We start from the raw sequence: 21539 nt of genomic DNA on the forward strand, positions 1-21539 counted from the left end.
CGCGGTGCGCCCGGCGCGGTGCGGTGAGGGCGGCGGGTCCCGGCGGGTGCCGGCGCTGCCGCGGCCGCACGATGTGGTTCGGCGGGTCCGTACCCGCCGCCATCGCCGCCGCCAAGGAGCGCAGCTCCGTTTTCGTCGTGTTCGTGGCAGGTACGCTGCGTCCCGGGGCCCGCCCGCCCGCCGGCAGGGCCCGGCGGAGCCCTGCCGGCCGTGTGCCGCCCACCGGGCGGGATTTGTGCTGTGTCAGCCCCGGCCCCGACCCGTGTGGGGCTTTGCCCCTCGTTCTGCCCCGCTGCGCTCGCTCGGCTCCCGCTGCCGCGGCGTCGGGGGCTGTTCGTGGTGTTTTGTTTCCTCCCCTCGCGCGGACAGCGCGTGTTTCGTAACCGAGTGCTGCTGGAACCCGCACAGACCCACAGCGCCGGGTGCGCGCTGCCTTTCTGCCTGGGAAACACGGGGAGCGGGACACGGCCCCGAGCTGCGCCAGCCGAGGGTTAGGGTGGGCATGAGGAGGAATTTCTTCAGAGAAGGGGTGATTGGACACTGGAATGGGCTGCCCAGGGAGGTGGTGGAGTCACCGTCCCTGGGGGGTGTTTAAGGAAAAGCTGGACGTGGCACTCAGTGCCATGGTCTGGTTGACACGGTGATGTTTGGTCGCAGGTTGGACTCGATGATCCCAGAGGTCTCCTCCAACCCGACTGATTCTTTGATACTCTGTGGTTAGACAGGCCCTTTAACTCACTGCTTGTGCTTTTATCTGCGTGTGTTGTTTCTTTAGGTTTTACTGTTGCCTTAATTGCTTATGGCTTCGAGTCTTTCAGATGCCTCATGAAACAACAATGCGTGGTTTAGTGTTGTTCCCTCAGGAACTGCTGAACTGTGGGATTGGTGAGGCTTTGAGGAGAAGTTCCCTCCCGAAGGGGATGTGAACAGAAAAGTTAGTGCAGTTAAGTTCCCCTGTTGACACAACTCTCCTTATACCTGGAGAACAGCATTTTCTGCTGAATAGTGAACATACTGCTGGAAATCAAGGCCTTCTCAGACCACAGATGGAGTAAGGGATGGGATGGAGCAGTTCATGAAGAGCTGCAGCCCGTGGGAGAGACTCCCTTTGGAGATGCTGGGAAGGGACCCCATGCTCAAGCAGGGGAAGAGTGTGAGAAGTCCAGCTTCTGAGGAGGAAGGAGCAAGAGAGACAACGTGTGAGGAACTGACTGCAGGAAGGGTGGGGAGATTTGTTTTTCCCATGATCCTACTCTGACTTTTGATTAGTAACAAATGACACGAATTTTTCCCCAAGTCGAGTCTGTTTTGCCTGTGACAGTAACTGGTGAGTGACCCCTCCCTGCCCTTATCTCTCCCACAAGCCTTCCATTCTATTCTCTTCCCCCTGCCCACTGAGCAGGGCAGTAGTAGAGTGGCTGAAAAGTGCATATTATAACTTGTTTCCACTATTTTTTATGGCACTAAAATTGTACGCAAACTAGGACCTTTTAGATGTTGATGTTGACTGGGTGGCTGTAGGAATATGTAGACGTGTAACAGAGATGAATTTCTGGTTGCAGGGATGTAACCTAGTTTTGTCATTTGGTGTGCTCTGAGGGTTTGTTTTGTTTGCTCTTTGAGCCCTGGAAAAAGGGGAGTGTTACTTCAGTGAACAATATCTCTGAAAGGAAAGAGCTGGGGAGTTCTGCCAAGATCTGGTCCCCCCAGGCACCATGGGATCAGGGCAGCTGACCTGGGCAGAGCTGACCATGAAGCATCAAGAACTCACTTTCTCAGTGTGTGTGGAAGCACGTGTGTTTGAAGGATGCAGAATGCTGAAAGAACAGTCTATTTTTATGTTGGCAGGGGTTGGCTTTGTTGTTTGGGTAGCAACATTTCAGACTGTACAGTGAGAGTAACTTTGGGCCTTTACACTCCACACTTCCCACTGGAGACAGGCATTTGAAAGCAGCTTTCTGAGCAGGAAAACAAGGATTCAGCAGTGTTCAGTGTTTCTGTTTTGTATTGGACATTTCATCCAAATAGTGGCTATGGGGATAAAAAGCGAATAAAGGAAAAAAAATTAGTGAGAGAAATTGAAAATAAAAGTTAATTGCAATTTTGAGGTGACCACTAGTGGAGAAGAACTGTTAGATACAGTCCTCACCAAAATGAGTGAATTTTGGTAGGTCCGTCTCTGGTTTCTGCCACCATCTCTCTGCCCCTCACTCGTCTTCTTTTCTCTTTACTTACTTTCCCTCTAGAAAATGAAGAACTGAATGATTCTTTCTGCTTCCAGGATGTTTTTCTGGTCAAGCAAGGAATACTGTGGTTATTTATCTTAAAAAGGAGGTGTTGTTTATGACTGCAAGTGCACGTTGTTCAACCAGGTTTCTCCTTTGCCATTTGTGCCTGCAGCTGAAATCCCAATGGTTTTGAGTTCAGTGTTCGAAACCCTCAGGACACGTTGTGGTGATGCAATGGTGTAAGTGTAGTAAAGATGCTGTTGAACTCCTGGGAAGTTGCAATAAAAGGTGTTGCTCCATACTCTGCAGAGAGCACGAGGTGAAGCGTGTCTGCCTTAGGAAACCAATTTTAAATATTAAGGTGAGATGTTAAATAGAGCCTTCTGTGCACACCAGGCAGGGGAGTTGCGTATGGGGAACAGACAAGTTACTTTGTGGCATCAGTTAATTGCCGGCAGCAGTTTCCCTCTGCTGCTGTGCAGGAAACAGTATTCCTGGTGGTGAAACAGGTCTGAGGAACCCAGATAGGCGAGGGAACGGCTGGAGCTGTGTCAGGGGAGGTTTAGGTTGGGTATTAGGGAAAGGTTCTTCCCCCGGAGGGTGGTTGGGCACTGAAAAGGCTCCCCAGGGCACTGGCCATGGCCCCAAGGCTGCCAGGGCCCAAGAAGTGTTTGGACAACACTCTCAGGCATACGGTGACTCTTGGGGTTGTCCTGTGCAGGCCAGGAGTTGGACTGAATGATCCTTGTGGGTCCTTTCTAGCTCAGGATATTGTGTGATTCTGTTCTCTAGTGTCTTGTGGTAGCTGTTCTGTAGATGATTTTGTAGCCTACAGAGTTAAAAAACGCCTTTCATTCCTTAAGTTATTAATCTGAAGTTCAGTTGTTCATTTGGTGTGAAACCTCCTCTGTTCTGTTTGAGGTGTTTAAGATTATCCTTTCCAAGGGTTAGAAATGTTCTGGTCTTGAAAATACCATGCCACTCATAAAAAGTGCTTTTCAGAGTGAAGAAATGAAGGGGGGATGGGGAAAGTAAAAAGCTTCGAGATAAAATGTTTGTGTTTCTTTTTAATAACATTTGTAGAAACCCTCCTTCCTTTGTTCACAGCTTTATTTTATGGATTATTTTTTTACAAAATGGTGCTTTGCAATCATAAGCTATTTGTTAGTAATTTGTAACCAAGATGTATCAAAGCACTTTTCAAGTTAAATAACTGAAATGACGCAAAGGAGGAGGAGGTGAACAGCTTCGTCTCCTGGCTTTTCTGGCATTTCCAGAATCAAAATCCTTACTCTTACTGCATAATTATGAAATGCTGGACATGGAAAAGTCAACTAGGCTTATCTCTCTCCTTCTGAAAGGTAAACACTTCTCCCTGATGACTGAGTGTTGAGGAATAGGGGAGTTAAAGTCTGACAACCTGTGATGGTTTTGAGTAAGTTCCTCATACAGGAAATAAATTATTGCAGGAAAAGTGTCTATTTTCTCTGCACAGCTATCTAAATTTACCTGGCCAAATTTCAGAGACGAGGAAGTGTGACTGTGAATTGTGTACAGATTGTTACACCAAGTGAAATAAAGTGATGCTTTTGTTTGAGAAACAAGAAATCTGAGAGTCTTGGGAGCCGGAATTCCGAGGTGGTTGTGCTGGCTCAGTGTTTCACAGAATTATGAGTTATGTCATGTTCAGGCTTCACCTCTTGACCTTTCTGATGTTTTTCCTGTGACCTGGCAGTTTTCATTTCAGGATATAATTACTACTACCTGTAATAAAAGAGCCTTAACCCCCCAATGAGGAAGGGTTATCAAAACAAAAAGATATGTGAGAATAAGCAACTCTTCAGTGGGTAGTCACAATATTAATCTGTGTGTTGTGGCAGAGAGCTTTATAAAATGTGAGTTATCAGCATTTTCATTCACGGGGAACATCTCAGACTGTCCTGTGAACAGTTTCTGCCCTGTTTGTGTCTTTCAACATTCTTTCTTCTACAGCAGTTGTTTGTGTGGAAAAGTTAGTGTTAGGCAAGTCTTTAGATATTTTTAGTAGCCTAATCGGATGAGCACATGTCCTGTTGAAAGAGTGTGTGGTGAAGCAGCTGCCTCCGAGCATGTGGGAACAGGAGAGGGGCCTGAACTGCTCCTGGCAGAACAGCTGCTTCCACTGACAGCAGGAAAAAAGGTTCTGACATACAACAGCCTAAATATTCACTTCCTTATGCAGCATAATCGTGATAGAGGTGGATACTTTGTTACTTGCTCCAATACTTCCAGGGTAAAATCGATACATCAGGTTGAAAACCAGGTGTTCAAAATGGTTGTATTTTTGATACGTGTCCCTCTGAGAAGCCTCCTGACCAGACAGCAGCACTTCCCTGGGGGACTCCACGTGTAACTCCTGATCCTAACAAATCAAAAATACTGCATGGAATGGCAACTGGGATGGAACAAACAAGTGGTTTGTTGTTGTCACCAAATAATGGACTACTGTACTGCTGTACTTGTGACTCAGATTCTTCATGAAGTCCGTTCCAAGCTGCTGGGAAGTAATACAGATTGAAGATAAACAAATGGTGGCAAGCCAGGGTAGTTGTTGAAAAATGGTTAATATTCATCAGAATTATTTATTTACCCACATCCTCACTGAAGTGGTGCTTTGGAAGATAAATGGATGATTGACATGTTTCATTTGATTAAAATAACACTTCTGGATCTGTGGCCCCACAACACCTTTTCAGTTTCTCTTACCTAAGTAGCTCCTCTGTTCCTGTTATTCCTGTTCCTCTGTGCTCCTCACTCCTTTTCCTCTCCTACTGTTCACATCAAGAAAAGCACAAAATACAAAACTAAGATACAATTAATCCTGCAAATAAATGTTTCTTGGTTTGTGTGTTTTTTTTCAACACTGTCAGACTGTGAAACTTTGCTGAATTATGTATTTCCAAGGAATGGAGAACATAGTTTTACCTATCAGCAGCTGGTGAACCAATATGTAATTAAATTTATAATGAGGGGTAAGTGGCTGATAGTTTTGTCAGGTTAGGAGGTGAAGTTTACTGTCAGGGAGAAGCAGTGGTTCCCTCTGTGCTGCAGGATCTCTGTGCATGTTATGAGGGTAATCTGGAGCAAAATTATCAACTGACTTGAAAGTAATCAAGAGTGTCTTTCAAAGGTGATCCCAAGCGATTTGAAGCAAAGCTAAAATCAGAGCAGAAAAAGCAATTTGTGGTGGATTCAGCTTCACAGAAGTGTTGTGTCTTGCAGGTGAAGATGAACAATCTACTGAGATGGCTTCGAGGTGGGAAGATGAGAAGGTGACTGAGGCTGCCTCAGATGGGTTTGTTGCTATTAAAATCGACACCAAAAGGTTTGAGCCCATTCTAATTCTGTCACTTATATCATCTTTCATTGTTGATGATGAGAGTAAGAGGCTTCGAAGTCCTCACCCTGATTAGGGGATATTCTAAATACAGGATTCCAGAGCATAAGTGAGTTCAGTACTCCTGAAGCCTCTAGGGCCTGAAAAAATGTCAGAATTTACTGTTGTGTTCTGCAGATATTCACTGTGTATTTCTGATTGTATTCCGGTACTGGTAAAAGAATGCTTGAAGTTGTCCTTTTTCAACAGGAGACGTGAAAGTGCAATAAAAAAAGCTGGAATCAAAATGAAGTGCTAGAGGCAGTTCTTGATTTGCCAAGTTACATAATGAATTAAAAACCTTTCATGAATTCAGAAGGATAAGAATCTGTAAAGCCCCAGAGAAAATGTGTTTGCCTCCATTGTAACACACAGAATGGAGAAGCACTGAAGTTCCTGAGTAAATTACGCAGCTATTTTGGTTATGTTTGTGTTCCAGCCCAAGTGCACAAAGTGCACTGACATTTCCCAAAATGGTATTATTTTGAAATGCTCTATAGACATTTTATTAGATTTACTATATTATTTGTGCTCAATAGACTAGATTACTTCTTCCTGAATTGCCTCTTAGCACTGCTTCCCTCAGTCTGATGTAGTCAACTGTGATAACCAGCGATTGTCACCATGTCAACACTTCTGCAGAATGTTAATGAGAAGACGCGATGCAAATTTGCTTTTAGTGCTCTCTCAAGTATTTAAATAGTTTTGTAGGACAGTTATTTTTATGATGAAAGACTTAATCTGAGGTTGTTGCGAAGCGATTGCTCCTCCTAAATGAATCTTTTCTTTTCAACAGTGAAGCATGCCTGCAGTTCTCTCAAATTTGTATCCTTTGAGATCAGTTTAGATGCTACATTATGATTACAGATAATTGCTCATTACAAGTTAATACTGTTCTTAAGACAAGTACTTACAAGCACCATTATTGAAAATACTTATTATGGCACAAAAGTGTGCAATAAACTGTGTATTTAACAGATACCATCTGTGTATTCAACTTACTGTCAGTTCTTAGAGAAAGTGAACAAGTTTATGTTAATCCTGTGTAATTCTCTAAATAGAAAATGATCTAAAATTTATGTCATCAGAATAACCCACTGGTATTACTAAGCAGCTTTCAGTTATTAGTTGGGGCTCAGAGATACAGGGGAGGAAGAACAAGCAGTGGAGAGGGTTCTGTCACAGACACAGCTGTGGAGTCAGGGAAACATCTCCCTGCCTTAAGGGGGTCACTGCACGGAGTTCTGTATGATGCTGGGAAAGGGGATTCAGAACCTCAACTTGGATTTCCTTAATGCTGTAGAGAATTCATTATTGTCCAGTTGAATGTTATCTCACACTAAAACAAAATCTCTCCAGTTGAAGCATAATCTGTGCCCAGAAAAAAGTTGGAGAAAAATATTTTTGCTTAAACCAGTACAAAGAAAAGAAGAAATACTTGTCACTGGTATGCAGTGTTTGCCAGTGTCTCTTTTTCCTTCCTCCCTTGGCACTGACAGCTGGTGAGCAGGTGGAGATAAGAGTGCTGGGCTGGAAGCTCCTGTAGGAGGGACATCTGCCTTGCCCTGGAAGTTACTTTATGAACTTGTGTCATTCACTGCCCTTAACTGTTGCTGTGCAGATCCCGTGGTGTGTGTGCCATCCAGCTTTTTTATAGGAGACAATGGAATCCCTTTGGAAGTCATTGCTGGCAGTGTTTCTGTTGAAGAGCTTGTTACCAGGATCCATAAAGTTAAACAGGTAACACTTGCTGACAGCTGGGTCTGTGACTGAGGACAGGTGACGGCCCTGTGTCCTTCCAACAACAAAACTGCAACCTGGAATTCAGCACACAGATTGAACAGGCTGAAACCACTATGGAGAAGTGCTACATTAACTTTTGGTTCGCAGATTGGTTTAGATCATGTGTGTAACACCTGCAGTATTGAAGAAATGTGTTGAGATCTCTAAACTGGAATGACATACTAATTGCTCTTCAGCTCATGTGTGGTTTTTTAATACTGTTCTGTAATGTGGATTTATAAAGTTATGCTGTGGAACATAATGTAAGTGTAGATAGTTTTATCGCTTTGATTTGATCACTTTGATGATTAGTTTTAGTGCAAGACTAAAATTAGGAAAAGTGTGAAATGCATGATTGCACTATACTCAACAATATGTGATTATTCTAGTTTTATATTTTAATAGGGCTGATTCTCCAAAAATAGCTCACTCTCGACCTTTGAACCTATGAAAAATATTTGAACTTTCATGGCCTCAGGTTTTTTTCTCCAATTTCTTAGATGCACACAGGGAAAGGGCGGCCTTTGGAAAATGGCACTCAGTCACCTGCCCCCCAACCCAGCTACCAGTCTGATGGTGCTCCAGAAAATACACAGACCAGAGCAGCAGAGTCTTGTAACTCCTCTGGGTCTGCTATGCCTGAGGCAGTAAGACCTTCCACCAGTAATGGTGAGTGCTTTGACACAAATGCTTGCTAATTTACTTTGGAAATATTTTTTTTCCTGAAAAGAAAGTTTCTTATGTACATGGTAGTACATAAAAGGCAATATGTTGTGGACTCATTGAGGACAAACTTGGGTATTCCAGAATGCTTTTTGCAAGCCCAGAGGGAAGAATAACTTGTCGTTCTGCTTAGTTTTAATGAGTGAGGAATGGTTTATAATACAATAAAATTTGTGTATGCTTTCCTGAAAAAGGATTCAATGAAAAAGTTTCTTTGGGTTTGCAACCTGAAGTCAAACTGCCGAGGGGGGAAGTCTAAGTAGCAGAACCTCAGATTTCCTTGAGATATCCCAGTTGCTGTAAATTGTGGCTAACAATGAGCATAGTAGTTTTTATCAAAGAAATATACCTTTATTTTTTCTCTTATGCTTTACTTTCTTGTAAATCCCTTGAAGATGGAGCAAATTCTGGTTCAGCAAGCCAAGAAGCAACTAATTCTGCAGATGAGCAAGTGAGTGATGCTCAGCCTGTGAATGATCTTGCACTCAAGGTAGAAAGGTAAGTCTTCTTTTGCAGACTTCCTAATGTGCCGTATTTGTTTCTCAGGAGGTTTTGTTGGGGTTTGGGTTGGGTTTTTTTTAACAAACAGTCTTAATTACAGGATTTTTAATCTGTTGTCATCTGGCAAACCTTTCTGTGGCCTTGTTTTTGATTAGATGTCTGTGACAATACAAGGGCTGATACTGAAACAGCTTTTAAATTAATCTCATTTTTCATGTACTGTGAAAGAAAGAGGTAATCTGGAAAAAGACAAATGGTCACCTTTGATATAACTTTGTACAGACCATATGTTTGCTGCAATTTTTTGAATGACTTAAAACATTGAACTGAAAACACTGGAAACTGGTGTAATAAAGTACTAACCTAGGTTTTATAATAGAGATGCCTTCTTATTTCTTCTTGTTGATTTGATGACTTTTTGTAGTTTAGGGATATTGAAGAATCCAGAGGAATCCTATTCTGAGACCCTTATTTTGCTTTGATCAGTGAACAGTGATGAGTTATTTTTAGTATTTTGAAGTATGGTGATCTGAAACATCTGGTTCAAAACATGGTTCATTCCTTACACTGATTGTTTTTAAATACAGGATTTTGTGTATAAACTTGGTTTTAGTAAGACTGACACTATTTGAAATATCCAGCCTAAAACCAGTTACATGTATTTAGCAAATCAGATTATTTATAATATATAACATTTAAATGTTAAAAATTATTTAATTATACAGTTAAATATATTTATTATAATACTTAAATGCTAAAATATGTTTTAAAACTACTTCTTGTTTAATATCAGTTTTCTTCCAAAGTTACTGGACAACAGGGATAATTTTTTCATAACACTGTTAAGACAATGAAATAATTTTTAATATAAATATCAATGTTGCATTTAAAAAAAATCCATTAATCATTATACAAATCTGGCATAATTTATCTACAGCATTGTTTCAAGGGGGAAAAAGAGGCCAAACTGTGTGCTAACTACCATTTTCTTTTTAAGAAAACAGTACCACACAAACAAGATTTTTCTGGTTATCTGACTTCTCACGTTTGGCTGTGCCTGCCCTTTCCCCAGACTTAAATTATGTTGGGCTTTTATTGTCAATCTGCATTGACAAATTACTGGGTTTTTTTAAGTCACTCCTTATTCTAAGGCACCTTTCTGGAGAGCTGAGACAGAGGCATGTGCATCTCTGTCAGTGCTACGTGTTGCTTGTGTTCCATTTGAGGAAGTGACGTGCAGGAGAAACCAGATGGTTTAAACAGCTAAAAAGAGACTGAGGTTTAGTGTTTGTTACCACAGGTCCTGAACAGTGATTGCTTATTGTACGTCTTCATAAGTTGGTCCAACAGCAAGAATATGTGGGATTCTTCATTTCCTGAGAGGAAAAGGACAAAGGGAATGTGTTGCAATTCCACTAAAAGTCGGAAAGGAGGTGGTGAATCCCCACCTGTCTTTGTGTGGGTGGTGCACCCCATGTGAGTGAATCGTGACTGTTACAGGGGTATCAGCACTGGGCTACAGTTCATTTCCATGTGTTCTGGTCTGTGTTTGCAGATGCTTCCTTAGCATCTTAAAATACTGCAGTAAGGCTTCTCGCTTTATTCTTAAATTTAGATTAACGAAAAGGCTTGAAGAGAGACAGGAAGAGAAAAGGAAAGAAGAAGAACAGGTAACACAAAAATGTAAAACCCCTTGCAGGGTATCTTATACCCTTATTTGAATAAATTCCTTCTGAAACAGATGTACTTCAGTCTTTTCTCTTGTCCAAGGGAGTTTTGTGGTCCAATTTTATATCTTTCTATTCAGAAAGAAATTAAGAAAGAAATTGAAAGGAGAAAAACTGGCAAAGAAATGCTGGAGTACAAAAGACGACAGGAAGAAGAAATGACCAAACGTATGTTGGAGGAAAGGAACAGAGAGAAGGCAGAGGAGAAGGCGGCCAGAGAGCGCATCAGGCAGCAGATTGCAATGGTAAACAGGCATTTGGGAACAGACCTTCTGCTCCTCTCTCTCACAGGGCCACTGGTGTAGTGAAATGATAAGTTTTCTTTGATGAAACTCTGTGAGATTGTTCATTTTTCTCTTTGCAGTCCTGTAACAGTTTTGGTGTTTGGGTTTTATGTGGCATTTCCTGTGTATAAAATGAAACTTCTGCTTTTGTATTCACGATGATCTTTTCTGTCTGAACAAACGTACCAGCTTTTCTGTCAAATTGCTTCAGCCTAGTGGAGGGTTATCATTTAAACATAAAAATCAGTGCCATTTAAGCATGGTACTGAAAGAGCAGCACAGGGAATATTTAATTGTAGAACACACACGAGAATACCAGCCTCAAAATGGTGGGGAGAGTTATTTTCTAAGTTTGTGTAAATGTGTGTGCATAGATGGATGCAAATAGATTGTAACAACTGAAATTCTTCCTCATTATTAGGGTTTGCTGCAGAACACTTAGAATTGCAATCGTGTAACTTGGCATAAGATTTTTGCCTTTATCTTCCCTGGAGCATTAAACTTGCATGGGAAGATCATCTATTAACAACTGGCAGTGGGAAGTGACTCATGAGAAGTGTGGCTAATGACACAAGATTGTGCAGCCTGGCACTGAATAATTCCTTGCAGCACTACTGTCTTTTCTCCATATGCTCTGCTCCTCTCTGTGCAGTTCTGCCTATTCACGAGTGCAGATCGTGGCTGGTTGTTTGAATGAATGTTAAGCAACAACTTATAGCAAAAATTAAGGTTTCTCTTTGCTCCTTCTGCCAGGACCGTGCTGAGAGAGCAGCTCGCTTTGCAAAATCCAAGGAAGAGGCAGAAGCTGCAAAAGCTGCAGCTCTTCAGGCCAAACAGGCTGAACTAGAGGCCAGGAAAGAAGCAGCTCAAAGGGAGAGAAGGTGAGCTGCTGTAGAGAAACAAGGGTATATTTTTGGGGAGAGAGGTAAAGAAAGATTTAATATCTATCCTAATCTATTGACAACATGTTGCAGTATTAAACTGTTTAAACAGTGACATTAAAAGTTGGCTTTTTTCCCACATTAATTCGTAGCTATTTTCATGAACGTTATGTTCTCTGATAACTTTTATCCTTTTGACATTGCTGATTATGAAACACCACCTTTCCTTGTGTGTTATTTTGGTTAGATAAGAGCTTTTTCTGCCTGATCTTTGATTTAAATACCAAGTGTAATGGGGCTGGATGGGGGACTAGATAAGGTGAGGATGTGAATGGTAATGAGGGGACAGAGTGGCTGACAGTGGCACTGCTGGGGAGTGGTGCTGATCCAGCTGCTGGGCTGTGAATGGTGGGCTGGGATTCAGCAAGGCTTGGTGGGGACCTTGGCAGAGCTGCCTCCTGCCTTGCCCAGTGCTGCTGTTTTAAGAATGATTCTGACCTACAGAGCCTGTGTATGGAGTTATGGAAGAGATGCAGGGTGAGAGATAAGCAAGAGATTATCCACTGTGAATCCAACCCATCTGCACTGCCAGGAGTAGGATGACTGTCCCTCTCTGCCACATTTCAGTCCAGCCAAGCTAAAGCCCCAGGAGTGTGTCTGTAACTGTTTGTGTGCTGACTGACCCCCCGTATGTCCTGCAGTGCAATAGCCAGGATCCAGTTCCGCCTCCCAGATGGATCTTCCTTCACCAACCAGTTCCCATCGGAAGCACGGCTGGAAGAAGCAAGGCAGTTTGCTGCACAGGTAAACTGTGGGTTTGTTCTCTCAGCTACAGGCTGATTACAACTCAGTGTAGCATCAACTAGTTGATTGTGGTGGAGTTGTCATCAGCTCCTCTCCTTGGTGAGTATTTGAAGGGGGTTTTGGCAGCATCACTTTCTAGTGCCATCTTTGTATCACTGCTGTGTATCATCAGTAAGAGACAGGGAGGAGTGAAGGATCCCCTCATATCCTACTATGAAGATGATTGATAGTTTGATAAGAAATCTTAGCAAGGTACACAAGATATACTCAACTGGCAAATCAGCAGTTGTTTGAAAGTGAACAGTTACCAATATAATAGAAATGAAGAGTTTCCTTTCTGTTTTTCCCAGACGGTTGGTAACACTTACGGCAATTTCTCACTGGCGACAATGTTTCCCAGGAGGGAGTTCACCAAAGAAGATTATGGAAAGAAGTTACTGGAACTGGAGTTAGCACCCAGTGCTTCAGTGGTGTTGCTGCCGGTGGGTGTTGGCTTGGTTCATGTTTCACTGTCCTGCAGGCAGCACTGCTGCAGCTGGGTATTTGCTGTTTGTCAGCCCTCATAATATTTGGCTTGAATTTGGGGCTTTTCTGTGTCTACACAGATTGCAAAATTCCTTTAGTTTTTGTCAAGATTCACTTGGAGTTCTTCTGAAGCAGATGAATGGTGGCACTGACGTTTGTCTGTCTAATGTGTCTCTGCTGAGCTGCTTCTAAATTACATGTATAATACTCTGTCTACAAGAGCATGACTTCAATATCTTTCAAATGTGCTTTGTGTGTTCCTGACCAGGCGGGAAGACCTGCTACTTCTGTTGTCCAGGCTTCAGGCAGTGACCTGTGGAAGTTCCTGGGCACGATACTTTACCCCCTCTTAGCGGTTTGGAGATTCATTAGCAACTTTCTGTTTACGAGCCCACCCCCCTCCCAGCCCACCGTGAGAGCAGCTCATCAGCAAGACCATTCAGCCCCTTCCACATCCAGCAGCCTCGAGCAGAGCAGGTGAGACAAGTGGTCAAGGCAGCTGTTTTTCAGGCTACTTGCTAGAATTGCTTTAATCTTGTAGTGGGGAACTGCACTTCCAATTACAGACCAGAAAAAGCACTGTCTTTAAAAGTCATTTATGAACGGGGAATTCAGCTGTAACTGCAAAGGTAGCTTCACTTCAGCTTGGGATGATATTTGTTACTTAGTATGATACTTTTTACTTCAGATAGTGTGTTGAAAATGAGACATCAAATGGTTATGATGTGGTTGTACCAGAAACTCGGGCAGCTGGAGTCAGATTCTGACAGGGTTTGTACTGCATGAGATCTCCCCTGTAGCAGGACAGCTGCTGGGCCATTGTGGGTGAAGCAGCCACATCTTCCTCAGTGACAGGGAAGTGAGATTCTGTCAGTTTGTCCGACTGCTAAGTGACACATTTTCACCTGGGTATTGCTTCCCAAGGACACAAAGGGCTGAAGAAAACTATGACTGGGGATAAGAGAAGGAACGATGTGCAATTTGTGTTTATTGCATCTGCTGCTTCCCTTGTGTAATTATTGCTGGGGAAACTCAAACCTCTGTCCTTTGTGCCCTAGGCAAGCAGTCAGGAAACGAGCCGTGGAAAAGCGGGGGGACGACTTCAAAAAGGAAGGCAAAATATACAGACTGAGGACTCAAGATGATGGAGAAGATGAAAACAATACTTGGAATGGAAATTCTACACAACAAATGTAGTTTTGAGTAACTGCAGTTACTATCTGGCTGCTTTTTTTTTTTTTTTTCCCTTCTCTTCTCTTATTTGATCTAAGTCAACTAAAGGTTCTGGACAAGTGGGGCTTATTTTACACTGACTGAATTACTTAATTCTTATTCCTGCGGTGGAGTATGGAATGGAGTCACCTATGTCAGAAAAATCAAGTGAGTACAGGTGAGACCTAGAAGCAAAAAAGGTAAAAAGACTGAAAACCTCCATCAGCTCTCATAATTATTATCCTCTGCCATAGAAAGGCACTTTTTAATCTATAAATATTCTGCTACATGAATCTAAGGGCCAGATATATTAATATAAAGGTCATGGTAGACAATGACTGATTAAAATGAGGGTTTCAGAAGCACTATAAGTAGCAAATCAGGTAACTAATTTATGTTTAACTTTTTTCTTGCTTCTGCAACTGCAAGCAAAACCTTGTAGTTTTTAATTCCCTAAGCACTCAATAAACTATTTTCCAGAAAAACATCACTGTCTCCTGAAGTTCCTCTGAAGTTCTTGTGGCGCAGGGAAGCAAGGAAACTCAAAACACAGCAGAGAAATGTTTTGATCCAGTTTAAATGACCTTGCTGTACATGACGTAAAGGAAAAGGGGGGTAAAAACCCAATCTGTGCAGTAGCTGCACTAGAACAGTACAGTCTGGACTAGTTTTCACCAGTATAGGCACTAACTTGTCTTAAGAACACTAAGAAGCAGTAGAGCTTTGAGGGGCTACCCTCAGATCCACTGAAGATGCTGAAGCACAAACAGGTTCCAGCTGAAACTCAGAAACCTCACATGCAGGCAGGAACAAGCACTTTGACTTTGGTCCTTAAGAAATCAAACCAATGATGCCCATGGAGAAAAAAGACAGTTAACACAGAAAAATAATTTTCCTCCTCATTTTAAAGCTGGGAAAAGCAAACACCACAATGCTGGGGAGCCATTTCTGAGGCAAGACACAAAGCTACAGCAGAACAAGCACTAAGTTTCTTCTCCTGGTGGTAGAAACTTCTTTTTTAAGAAAAACCAAACCCAAAAACCATTTGAGCAAGTGGAAATGTTACATTTTACTTCTCAGTTCCATGTGTGATTGTTTATGGGATCTTTTGACTGATTTTCCGAATTTGTATCCAAAAAGAGCCAAGGCCAAGGCTCCAACTCCTGAAAGAGCAAAAAGCACGTACAGGGCGATTTCTGCACTCTGGGATGTCAAATCCAATCCCAAAAAGCTCACAGTGGCAGCTGCTCCTGGAGTGGGGTCCGGTGGTGTCACTGGAAACAATAATGAAGTGTTAGTACAGAGCCTGGGGGAGCTGCTTCCTGCCTCCACATGGCTTTCCACTGTGCTGTTCCCTACTCTGGGGATCAGGGATTGACACAGTTCTGGCTCAGAGTGAAGGCACAGTAGAGGCTGATAGTGCAATTCTGAGTGCAGGGGAGGCTTCTCAGGCATCCACAGTCATCCCCAGACCCCCACACTAACACTGGGTACTGTTGATTGTCCTCTAGTTCAGAGAACATGAACCATAAAAGGATTTCCAAAGGCTTACCCAAAACACTGATTTGTATAAAGTACTCAAAACTGATTAGAAGAAATGGGGGAGCACTGAATGTGTGTGGTTTGGAAAACCACATCCTGGGCAGTTGTTAGTCAGAGAAAAGTCTAATAGAATAACTCTTGCTTCATGTTGGAGACAGGCGTGTGTTGAGGGGCTCTCGCACAGGATTTCAGCGTTAGTCTGGTTTTGCACACAGGAATGGTATCACTGTACATGGATGTCTTCAGTCATAACAAGGACTGATGATGATAAGAGTCTTTAGAGGGAATACTGCAGAAAATGCTGTCTCTAAAGACTGTAGATTATGGAGAACTTTAGGAACTGGAATCAGATGCAAGCACACAATTCCTGCTGCACCACTTACCTTCTGGCTCCGGTTCCAGACAGGGATGTGGGCCCGTTGCTGGGTCTGGAAACCCATTGCAGTTTATGATCTGCGAGTAGTACCTGGCAGAGGCCTTGGGGCGCCGTGGCAAGGTGGGGTCTGAGAAGTTCACGTGGTAGAGCCCAAACCTTTCAGCAAAGCCCACGGCCCACTCGAAGTTGTCCATCAGGCTCCACGCAGTGTAGCCCCGTAGGTCGACGCCGTCGTGCACCACGGCTGGGGCAGGACCAGAGAGAACAGGTCAGTGTGCCACCTCTTGCCAGCCACGGCATGAAATGCTCCAGAACATCCACACCTGACACTCCACCTCCTTGGTTTTTGGCTTTTTCCCCATTCCCACCTCTCTCCCGTGTTGACTCAGATCAGTTGCTCTGTGCTACTCCAGCTGCCAAGTTACAGCCTGGGTAGTTCATTCACTGCCTGGGACTAGAGACTGCTTTTCTCTGCTCCAAAAATCAAAGATTTTGTCCAAGAAACAAAGGTTTGGGAACAGAGAAGAAAAGCCATCAAAATGCAACAGCTAGTGAAACAAGTGTTTGTGGGGCCTCGCTCCACAGTAAATGAGCACTTCCTGAACACCTGGCTGGCAGTTCCCAGTATGTCAGAAAAGCAAACTGAAAATGCCCTTTCCTGAAGTTGCTCAAGCACTGCTGTAACTGAAACTAGTTTGGGGGTTGTTTTTTTTACCTTTTTTTTTTTAAATGCAGTTTTTAAACACGGCAGTAGTCAAACTAGAAGCCAAAGTAGTGTTTGGCTAGAGAGGCACCTAATGAAGGAACCTGCCCTTACCCTGCTAAACCCAGGGTTTGTTCTCCCCTTAGATCCCTTTCCTGGCACAGTTGTGACTTCTGTGGCAGTTCTTGGTAAGCCCAAAGGCTCTTGGAATTGGATTCAGTAAACTCTTATATATGAGTGCGTAACAGGTGTGGTGGCAGTGCTGTTTCAGCCCTTGCTTTATCCACCCCAGTCTCCAGCTCTCCAGAGCTCTGGCTGATGAAGTTTCCACCACCACTCCTACCTTTCAGTGCCTCGTTGATGTAGCTCCGGTAGTAATGCATCCTCTGAGTGTCATTGAACACAAAGTCCCCCCTCTCTGAGATCCCATTCTCAGTCACATAAATGGGGGGGTTGTTGTACTCCTCCTTGATCCACCTCAGGATCTTCCGGAATCCAAAGGGTGTCACCTTCAGCCAGGTAGAGCCAGAGCCCAGCCAGCTGCGGTCGCTCACCGTGGCCACACCCCTGCAGAGGAGACACTGGGGAGGACCAGTCCCAGCTCCTGGCACCTCAGTGCCCAGGGCTGAGCTGGGGCTGGTACTCACAAGTGGTTTTTATAGAAAACAAGTGGTTTTTATAGAAAACATTTCTCCTGCTTTGCTGTGTAAATCAGCCGTGGCTGAGGCTGTGATGTTGGCTCCAAATCTTTGTACACTATGACACCAATTCTACTTTCCAACGTATCATGCAATGCTGGAGCACATAAAATTGCCCTTCATACCCACATACAGGAATGCAAGGCTGAGCCCACTGTCCTATGGGGCTAAACCACAGGGGCTGGGATGCAGCAGCAAAGGCAAGTTACAACCATTTCATATATTCCCTGTGGAAACGTTCTGGAAAGCAGACAATTTCACCCCCATGTGTAGTCCCACCACTACTTTAATTCCCATCAGGAAAACTGATAAGCTCCTATCCTTTACCTTTTGAAGCTAGGGGGATGAAATCAAGTATCTAATGAAAAATCTTTACTTATACATACCTAACCAGGAAGTGATTTAGCTATTTAGCCTTTGAACTCACATTTATCCAATGTAGTGAGGGACCTAAAGCTGTTTAACAACAAATGGAACAGTACCCATTAAGCAGGATAACCTCACAGTTCAAACTGCAGACTGGAGACAGGAAAAAACCTCTTTGCAGCTGATCCCAAACCACTGTGAAACTCACAAGTCCAGATTCTTTCCTTTAACAGATCCTCTAATTTTCCTTTTTGTGTTTCAAAGATTCATGTTTATCATGGAAATAACAGCACCACCGGTACTGTTTGGGGCTGTTTTGCCAAGTATTGGTTACAACAGCTTAAAATACCTGTCTCACAGCTTTACTTGCTATCAATTTACACTTGTCAGTTGGCCCAGGCTCCAGGTGTGCAGATTTTACTTGACCAATAATTAATCTCTTACCTGTCAGAGTCATATGACTGAACAACTCTGGGAAAGTTTAGGTTGTATGCTAAAACTGTGGTGTATTGGTTTAGACCAAAGTAGTCGTATGTGCCTTTAATTCTTTGCTTTTCACTTTCAGTAAATTCTGGAAGTCTGCAAGAGAAAACAGAGAACACACCCTGAACACACTCCATGTGTAATGCTGGTATCCCTGGGACCGGCACCATGATCCTTCTGGAGGAACATGGGAAAAAACAGGAGGAATTAGGAATGGAAAATAAGAACTGTAATTCTGAGGGACCAATGAGTTCTCAGTGCCAGAGTTCAGTACACAGTTTCAAGAAAAGGTAAAACAAATTTTTCAGAGTTGTTAGGTAAAGTACTGTGTCTAATGCAGTGATACAGGCATTTACTGTATCACTGAGCTGCCAACTTATTACCCCAAAGATGTGTTATATTAGTAAATTTAGTTTGCAAGAGAGGTACAGACAGGGAACAGGCAACCCCCCCTGCTGTGGAACTAGATAATCTTTAAGGTCCCTTCAACCCAAACTATTCTATGGTTCTATGAAAATAGAAGTTTTCTGTGAGGATACAATAAGCTGTTTACAGTAACACTGCAACAGAGTCATTGAAATGTAGCACTTCTACCCCAGACAAGCTGCAGGTCTGAGCACAGCAAGTGAAACAAGAGCAGGTGTGTGTGCCTGGGCTCTTACCGGGACTGGCTCAGGCCCTGGGCCAGGCTGCGCTCCTGAATCCTTCTCTTCATCACCTCATTGTAATCACCGTTTTTGAAAATGGGATGGGCAAACCAACCGAGTAAAAACTAAACCAGGAAATAAGGGAGGATAAATCATGTATCAAAACGAGGGATTTAACCATATCTCTGTCACGAGCTGCTTTATAGGTGATACCTTAATTTATAACACACAGGTACATGGAGAAGCCCAGCAATGCCCATATAAAAGCAGTAAATTTAATAAGCTTTTGCCACTGCAACTGTATTTTGTCTCATTTCTGTTGCCTACTCGATCAGCCCCCAAAGGAGAGTGATACATTTCCTTGCAGTGGTGCCTCTGGCTCATCCTTTTCTTTTAGGTTCTGGGCATGTCCAGCACTGGGAGAGGGGTTGTCCCCATGAACAGACCCGGGAGCAGCAGGAGAGCCGTGACCAGGGGTCTCTGTACCTGCATGAACCGTCTGGAGGCTTCGATGTCCTCCTGCTTGTGTGGGTTCCGTGGCTCTGCCCAGTCAGAGCTGATGGTGAGGGAGATCAACCCTCCCTGTCTGGCCCTGTAGGTCTCGTTGTAGAGGTGCCAGACCTCGGCGTGGGCCTTTATCAGGTTGTGTCCCACCACGTAGGGAGCTCGGCCCGGCCGGATGGAGATTCCTGCAGAGACAGGGACAGCACAGCCAGTGGAGCAGCACTTCCCAGCTTTCTCATGGCTGCTGCCCAGCTTAACACAATCCCCAGGAGACCCAGCACTGTCCACAAATGTTTCAGCCCTGGGCTGAAATCGGTCCCTGGAGCTGAGGTCTGCTCCAGGCAGCACGTCTAATCCAGGGGCTGCAGAGGAGGGCTGGATTACAGGAGTGGGAGAAGGAGGATGGGTCTTGGAGGTGACAGGCAGAGTGAAAGAAGGACCTGCCCCACAGCAATCCAAACCCCATCTATCCACACCACATCTCCTTCCTTGGCCTACCTTTGCCAGCCCCAAGCATCTGCTGTGCCGCAGCACAAACCAGCTGTGCCCACAGTGCTGCCAGGGCTCTGAGGTTGTGCCCAGCAGTCCTACCTGGAGCAGCTGTGCCAACACCATGGCCAAGATATGCAGTGTTGTAGGGTTCATTGAGGGTTATCCAAAATTTCACTTTATCTCCCAGTCTCTGGAAAAGGAGCTCAGCATATTCCTTAAACCTCTGAATTATTGTATCATTCTCCCACCCACCGACGTCCTGCAGGGCCTGTGGGAGGTCCCAGTGATACAGAGTTACCTGTGGGGAAAGACAGCAAGACAAAGGACTCAACCCAGTCACTCTCATTTCTGGAAATAAGGACAGTAACCCAGACTCATTTATGAACACACAAACTGTGCTTTGATCTGTGGCCACCTGTTCCTAATGGTGATTGGAGTTTGTGGTGTTCACTCATGCACTCAAATAAAATACCTTTTTGCCACTGTTTCAGTATTTTCTTTAGGATGTGGGGAAATGACTCAAACTCCAGGGACTGCCTGAGGGTGAAGATGGAGCTTTTACCAAAAAGCACCTTGTGACAGCAAGAACTCCTCAGTGAAGAACTGCTGCACTTGCACTGGTGAAATACAATCCAACAGAGCACCAGTCTGGGCTGGTACAAGGTTATGGGACAGGTCAGATTCACTAACCAGTGCTGAAAGAGCTGACTGATGCAGTGCTGAGGTCACTGTCCATTGTATGTGACCCTGTGGAGATTCCAGGCTCCTGAGAAAAGAATAATGTTACACCTGTCTCCAAGAAAGGCAAGAAGGAAGATCCGGGGAACTACAGGTTGATCAGTCTCACCTCAGTGTCTGGAAAGATCACTGTGTAGGTCCTTGTGGACTCTACTTCCAAGGAGATGAGGGACAAGAAGGTGATTGGAAACATCCAATAATAAGGTTACTATGATCTTTCTGGGTAAAAATATCACTATATTTCCAGTTTATTCACTCATGCAAACCCCCATGTTTCTTTGCAGAATGCAGTGAAAAACAATGAAAACCAATTTCTCTGTGAAGAAGGGTGTGGATGGGAATACACACATCGCTCTGAGCACCAGACTTGGGTTCTGCTGTTTCTAAGTTACCTCAAAGTCACCAGTTCTAGTTACCTGAGGCTTAATGTTGGCTGCCAGAAGAGCATCAATGAGCCTCTCGTAGTAGTTCAGTCCCATTTCATTGATGTACCTGGTGGTCCCATCTGGGAGAACACGGGACCAGGAGATGGAAAACCGATAGTGAGACACCTTGAGGCTTTTCAGCATTTCCAAATCCTCCTCAATCTTGTGGTAGCTGTCACAAGCTACATCTCCAGTGTCATCGTTGCTGATTCTCAGGGGAGTGTGAGAATACTTGTCCCAAATGCTCAGTCCTTTCCCATCTGCTCTCCATCCTCCCTCAATCTGCAATTAATTGAAGAGGGGGGGGAAATTGTTAGTAAGCCCTAAATTTAGGTCTTGGCCTAGCAAAGAACTCAGCCTGTTAGTGTTCGTGGTGCCACACAATATTTTGGCTTATCAGCTTAAGACTAGAAATAGCAATGTTTTTGCTGTACCTTGGGCCTCAAGGCAAGACACATGAGCAAAGTACAATGTCCCAGAGCA

At 43.9% G+C, this 21539-nt stretch overlaps 2 protein-coding genes across 2 annotated transcripts in view; one reads left to right on the forward strand and one right to left on the reverse strand.

Moving 5' to 3' along the window:
• UBXN4 (UBX domain protein 4) lies at window positions 1-14567 on the forward strand. The gene is made up of 13 exons (XM_032693265.1): window positions 1-150; window positions 5490-5592; window positions 6440-6468; window positions 7265-7383; window positions 7926-8094; window positions 8544-8646; window positions 10265-10319; window positions 10457-10621; window positions 11414-11541; window positions 12243-12345; window positions 12696-12827; window positions 13139-13347; window positions 13929-14567. The coding sequence occupies exons 1-13, from the start codon at window positions 72-74 to the stop codon at window positions 14065-14067; spliced, it is 1533 nt and encodes a 510-aa protein (XP_032549156.1). The 5' UTR covers window positions 1-71; the 3' UTR covers window positions 14068-14567.
• Window positions 14116-21539, reverse strand: part of LCT (lactase) — a 17716-nt gene continuing 10292 nt past the window's right edge. Inside the window, exons 10-17 of the mRNA XM_032694025.1 lie at window positions 21048-21338; window positions 19993-20191; window positions 19384-19586; window positions 18913-19022; window positions 18212-18346; window positions 17047-17270; window positions 16008-16244; window positions 14116-15356 (exon numbers count right to left, since the gene is read on the reverse strand). Coding sequence (XP_032549916.1) covers window positions 15145-15356; window positions 16008-16244; window positions 17047-17270; window positions 18212-18346; window positions 18913-19022; window positions 19384-19586; window positions 19993-20191; window positions 21048-21338 — 1611 coding nt within the window. The 3' untranslated portion in view covers window positions 14116-15144. The remainder of the gene's footprint in view (window positions 15357-16007; window positions 16245-17046; window positions 17271-18211; window positions 18347-18912; window positions 19023-19383; window positions 19587-19992; window positions 20192-21047; window positions 21339-21539) is intronic.

This window comes from Chiroxiphia lanceolata, chromosome 7, assembly GCF_009829145.1.
Source record: "Chiroxiphia lanceolata isolate bChiLan1 chromosome 7, bChiLan1.pri, whole genome shotgun sequence".
Taxonomy (NCBI): domain Eukaryota; kingdom Metazoa; phylum Chordata; class Aves; order Passeriformes; family Pipridae; genus Chiroxiphia; species Chiroxiphia lanceolata.

Excerpts from the sequence above, each read along its gene's own strand:
- UBXN4 (XM_032693265.1), top strand. The coding sequence starts at position 72 with ATGTGGTTCGGCGGGTCCGTACCCGCCGCCATCGCCGCCGCCAAGGAG. Across the intron at positions 5,593-6,439 it reads ATTAAAATCGACACCAAAAG|TGAAGCATGCCTGCAGTTCT; the intron begins GTTTGAGCCCAT and ends TCTTTTCAACAG. Across the intron at positions 11,542-12,242 it reads GCAGCTCAAAGGGAGAGAAG|TGCAATAGCCAGGATCCAGT; the intron begins GTGAGCTGCTGT and ends TATGTCCTGCAG.